Source organism: Microtus ochrogaster, unplaced genomic scaffold (genome assembly GCF_000317375.1).
Source record: "Microtus ochrogaster isolate Prairie Vole_2 unplaced genomic scaffold, MicOch1.0 UNK1, whole genome shotgun sequence".
Taxonomy (NCBI): domain Eukaryota; kingdom Metazoa; phylum Chordata; class Mammalia; order Rodentia; family Cricetidae; genus Microtus; species Microtus ochrogaster.
In genome coordinates this window covers 41,324,919-41,330,678 of record NW_004949099.1, presented here as the reverse complement: position 1 = coordinate 41,330,678, position 5,760 = coordinate 41,324,919, and the positions used below count along the sequence as shown (strand labels likewise).

The window sequence follows — 5,760 nt, the reverse complement described above, 5'->3', positions numbered from 1 at the left end:
TTTGGTTTTTTGAGACAGGGTTTCTCTGTGGCTTTGGAGCCTGTCCTGGAACGAGCTCTGTAGACCAGAGCTGATCTCGAACTCACAGAGATCCACCTGCCTCTGCCTCCCGAGTGCTGGGATTAAAGGCGTGTGCCACCATCGCCTGGCTCGCAAAGGCATATTTTTACAAAGCTCCTACAGTTATGACTTTCATTAAGCTCATCAAGGTTTTGAGACGCCCGTGTCTCTATCCAGTCATCATCCAGTGTCCTGCTCATCCAGCTCCTATGCCAATAGCACCCACCACCAAGCATCGTGCGTTTGGCACTTCCACACAGGTGCTGGTACCCTCCCTCACCCCAGCCTCATGAGCAACCCCTGCCCCATCTCATTGCCACAACTTCCAGGTCTTTACATTGCCTTCTCCTGGAAGTGTCTGCCTGTTGTGTCAGTGACAAAGCGGAGAGACCTGGCTTATGTCCAGAAACCTCTGAGGACGGGCTCTGCTCCCGGGCCATCTTCAGTGGCGGTGATTGGTCTTTTGTACATCCCTGCTAAAATTGGGCTTGGGTAGGAGCGGAAGGGATTCTAAGCATCTGTTGTCCCTGGGGTTCTACAGACAGAGTATGCTCGCTATGAGAACGGCCACTATCTGTACCGCATCCACCGGTCCCCGCTCTGTGAGTACATGATCAACTTCATCCACAAGCTGAAGCACTTACCCGAGAAGTACATGATGAATAGCGTGTTGGAGAACTTCACCATCCTACAGGTATGCTCGGGGCAGGTGCCCAGGGTGTAGTGCATAGGTGGGCGGCACCAATGGCTTCTCCGCCCAGGGCTTTGACCGGCGCCTTTGTCTCACCTACAGGTGGTCACCAATCGAGACACGCAAGAGACCTTGTTATGTGTTGCCTATGTCTTCGAAGTGTCAGCCAGCGAACACGGGGCTCAGCACCACATCTACCGGCTTGTGAAAGAATGACAGACTTGCAGAATGATGGTGGGGGGACAAATCCAGGAAACGGGGACCTGGGAGGGAACCTTCAGGGATAGTCCCCGGAAGTGCCAAGAGAGCTGAGCGGAGGAACCAACTGCCTGATCTTGCAGTGCCCAACCCCCAATAAACCCGAGGTGTCAAGTGTTTTCAGAGGAACTGGTCTGACTGTGTGAGCCCAGAAGGGCAAGGGAGAAGGGGGCACCAGGAGGCAAGCTGGAAGCAAGCCCAGAGATGCCCCATGGTCCTGGAGCCAGAACCCCAGTGGACTCAGCCAGACACCAAAGCTCAAGACCCAGTGGCCCCTCCTCAGCTGCTGGAACCCTACACTCTGCTGCTGGTCACACTCGTGGCCTAAGGACAGATGGCACGTGCGTCACACACCCAGAGAATGCAATGCGTGACCGCGTGTACTGTCAGGCGCATGGCTGCCCGAGGATAGCTATAGCAGAAGGCCCCACCCCTGCTAACAGGGCTGGGTTTAGGTTTGGCTGGAGACTGGGTAAGATTTACTCAGGTGGCCCCCACAGTGGCCTTGCAGGGGTCAGTGGTTCTAGGCTTAGGCAAGGCTTGGAGGTAGGGAGTCCCGCTTCAGGGCCATCGTTTCCAGCTGCTTGACCCTGTCAAGCTCCTCAGCTTCTCTCTAAGTCCCTTTTCCTCTCTGCTCAGCACTGGTGAGGAGGAGCTGCTGGGTTGGGGTGGCACACGTGGTAGGGGTATCTGAGTTTTAGGAAAGCTAGGGCTATGAAAAGAAACCCCGTCTCCAAAACAAAACAACCCCCCCCCCAAAAAAAAAACAACAACAGAGTAACTGGGCACAGTGCCAGTTAAATGATCTGACTCTCAGCCCCTTGCTTCCTTCCCTCTGGAGAGCCTGCGTCTGGCTCTCTGCTGCCCTCTCCTGGCTTTCTGGTGTCCGCTTCCCTAGTTGGAGCCAGTTTCTAGTAACCGGGAGCCTCAGGAAGAAAGATTCAACCTGGACTTGTTTGTGTGTGCCCAGAACTCAGGGATGTATCTATGGGGATGCAAAAATGGGCAGGGCAGCATTGAGGGGATGCTACAGCGGTGAGGAGCCAAAGGATCTGAAATCAGTCTAGCGTGACCTTGATGTGCAACCTGTGGTGTGTCAATGTCATGGTGCCTCAGTTTCCCCATCTGTAAAATGGGTATAACATTCACCTACCTCGTGTATGATCAGTGCCTCATGAAGTGCTGAGCACATCCACATATGCAATAAATATATATTGGTACTAACCATGGGAGCTGCCGCTCCTGCTGAGGAGCCAGACGGGGGAGCTATACACTGGAGTGGGGTGATCCTACAGCAACTGCCCTTCAGATAGGAGGGAACCAGGGGTCTCAGGGAAGAGGTAGCCTTTGAGGGAACAAGTTCGGATATTTATTGATGTTATTGCTGTTTAATTTTGGTGCCGGGGGCAGAAGACCTCAGGGCTTGGAATGGGTGGAGTGACTGTGCCAGAAATATGCAAATTAAGCATATGGGAGGAGTCTGGCTGCATCTCAGATGAAGAAGACAGACAAGCCACCCAGTCTTTCTGTGGCCCCCAAATTCCCGTTTAACCCATACCTCTCCACCATGGTAGGATGGTGGCTAGAACCAGACCTGCTCCCTGCTGCACTGTGTAGGTCCTGCTGTCAGAGGGGGGTCAAGGGTCCTGAAAAGACTACTGCATCCCTGGACCTATGATGAGGACTCCCCCTCACATGCAGGCCTGTGTTTGTACCCCCATCTTACCCCCACCCCCACCCCCATGTATGTTGCCTGGCCAGGCTGCAGCATTCTTGAAAAGTCCCAGACTCAGACATTTCATTGTGGACAGCCTCTAGGGACATGAAGGACACACAATCTTTTCCTCTGGGAAGCAGGCCAGTCCAGATGTTGGGTCCCAGTGTGGATCATGAGTTTTTCCTGTGTGACCTGACCTCAGTGGCCTAATGGAGAGTCACCATAGAAGACAGTAATCTTAGTTGCCTCTCACTTGAGCCGGCATGGCGTTTGACTAGGGCACCCTCATCCCCGTTGTACCAGTCTCGCTGATGGTTCTGTGCTGGTGCCATTGTTTATTTAGATGAGCTCGCCCTCTCTGGTCTGGGCTACTACCTCCAGTAATCCTCCTGCCTCAGCTTCCTGAGGAGCTGAAGTCCTATTTTAAGGATTAAGAAAGTGAGACCCCGAGAGAGCTTAAGGAAGTTGCTTGGGTTGTTGGTGTATTTTCTGTTTGCTTTGTGAGTAGTTGTTTAATTTCTGAGATGTGGCAGGCTCTGGGAGTGTGTCCATGAGCAAAACAGCCAGGGTGACTCTGAGCTGACTGGACTAAGGAAGGGGTGACTGGACGCAAGTTAAAGAGACTTGTAGGCAGTGGGAAATGCTGGGGTTGGGAGGGCACCAAGGTTAGCTTCATAGGGGAGGCTGCCGAGGCCCAGAATCTACACTGACTCTTGAGCCACAGTAGATCCGAAAGAACACTGGAGACAGGGAGGGGATGGGTGTGCCCCAGGGGTATGCCAGGTGACAGAACTTGGACATACCCCAGCCAGCACCCCAGGTAGATGCCAGGTAGGTGGTGTCTCTTGTGTCACCTGCACTCCACGGGTGGATGTACACTCTGGAGTTCTCACCCGGTGGGAGCAAGGCCTGGAGGTGTTAAGCAAGGGAGTGCATTCCTTTGATACTATTTTTAGAGAACAGCCCTAGAGTCTTTGGAGTCTACAAAGGAGCAGGTGTGATTGTTGCTCTTGAACCCACCCAGCATGCTTCCCTGGGCATTTGGGGGAACCCATCCAGCAATGCTTCCCTGGGCATTTGGGGGTGAACCCACCCAGCAATGCTTCCCTGAACATTTGGGGGTGATCCCATCCAGCATGTTTCCCGGGCATTTGGGGGAACCCACCCAGCAATGCTTCCCTGGGCATTTGGGGGTGAACCCATCCAGCATGCTTCTCTGGGCATTTGGGGTGAACCCATCCAGCATGTTTCCCTGGGCATTTGGGGGTGATCCCATCCAGCATGCTTCCCTGGGCATTTGGGGCTGGAAACTATTAGTTTTCTAGGTCTGTTCTGTTTGGCAGCCATGTGAGAGAAAAGGGAGAGTAGACCAGAGAGGGTTACCCGTGTCACCAGGCCTGCGAGATGAGGAAGGGTCTTGGAGCCAACTACGCTGGGAGTGAAAACCCTCCTGGCGTTACTTAGTTAGCAGGAAATGGCAGAAATGGCAGTAGGTGGAAGGTTTTCTGCTTCACAGGGTCTGACACTAACAGCAGATTGTAGCAGCAAAGTGTCAGAGAATGAAAGGAATGTGTCCTGACCAGAAAACAAACGCAAGATCAAAGACAAAACAAAACCCAAAAAACTAAAACAAAACAAAAACACCCCCCTCACACACACACATACAAGGAACTAGTATTTGTGTATATGAGTGTGCTCCAAACCCACAGGCGAAGGGGCCAAGATTTGGTCTTCTATCCTTGGTCTGTGGTGTACCCATTCTTTCCCAGGCTGGGGGTTGAGTGCAGGAGGCCTGAGGGTTGGAGTGCAGGAGGGAGCTTTCTGAGACCTCGGCCAGCCAGGCACAGAAGGGGAAGAGAACTGTGTGTTTCCCTCGGGTTCCACCCAGCGGCTGCCTGTGTGCGACTCCTGCTGGAAACCTCTTCTTAGAGCTACGGTAGTAAGGGGCATTTTGGATAATTTAGAGGTTAGAAAGAAAATTGCCTTTTCCTTCAAGAGTTGACTCTATATGGGATGTAGCTAGCTAATATGCCCAGCCAGGTGGCCAAGTGCACACCTTTGCTCCTCGCCCTAACATACACTCAGGAAAAGACTGAGGGCAGCATGAACTGCACGGTGGAACCCGATCTCTGAAATAAAAGTCCTTTGAGAGGTGTCTGGAACTTGGCTTTTGTATATATATCCATGGGTAAGAAAGGACTGATGGGCGAGCCAGAGCCCAAGCGGTGGAAATGTTGGTTTTTTACACTCACAGATGTCTGATATTCGACTTTAAGGCTTTTGTATTTTTTTCTATGTAAACCCCCTTCATCTCTTCAAATCTTCAGTAAAGTCTGTTACAAACCTAGAGGTCTGCGTGCTCATCATTTCTCTGTACAGGACTGTACGTGAGCGGTGCACCCTGGGACTGGCCCGTGCTGAACCAAACCAGTGGGAGCAGGACCTGAACTCGGAGCTGAAGAGTTCAGATGCTCTTGAATAGGGCATGATAAGAGGCTGCCCACCTTCCCACAACACTCCCAAGAACTGAATTCTCATCAGTCACTGTGCTAAACTGAACTAGTTTGGGGTTCAGAGAGGGCTGATACAGAAACCCCACCTGTACCTGCTGGACACTTTGCTCCCCATCTTGAGCAAGGAGGCAGGAGGCCTTGCCTGGATTGCAGGGCCTGCCTTTCAGTGGGTACCATCCTCCCTGGACCCGACTTGGGAAGGACACCCAGATTCTTACTGGAGTTGGGAGTTGGGTCATTACTGAGAGGTGAGTTGGGGCTAAGAAGAGAAGCTGTGGCAGCCCTGTGCTGAGACACAGTGCGTTTACAGACAGAGGAGGAGCAGGAGTGTGATTTGCTCTCAGTAGTAAAGGAGAGGTTTGGGGGCCAGGGGAGGCCAGCTGCTACTCACAGGGAGATGAGGATAGAGAAGTGACCACTTCTGACAGAGTCCCCTGCCTCCTTTCCAAATGACAGGACTAGACCCCTCTGTTTTTATCTAGACGTGTGGTCATTCTTGGTAAAACCGTATTTCCTAGTTT

The 5,760-nt window shown here is 52.5% G+C and overlaps 1 protein-coding gene across 1 annotated transcript in view; it reads left to right on the top strand.

Moving 5' to 3' along the window:
• The window catches only part of Tead4 (TEA domain transcription factor 4), an 81,370-nt gene extending 77,008 nt beyond the window's left edge, over positions 1-4,362 (top strand). Inside the window, exons 13-14 of the mRNA XM_026788071.1 lie at positions 602-754; positions 854-4,362. Of these exons, the coding sequence (XP_026643872.1) occupies positions 602-754; positions 854-967 (267 nt within the window). The 3' untranslated portion in view covers positions 968-4,362. The remainder of the gene's footprint in view (positions 1-601; positions 755-853) is intronic.
• Positions 4,363-5,760: the final 1,398 nt, after the last annotated feature.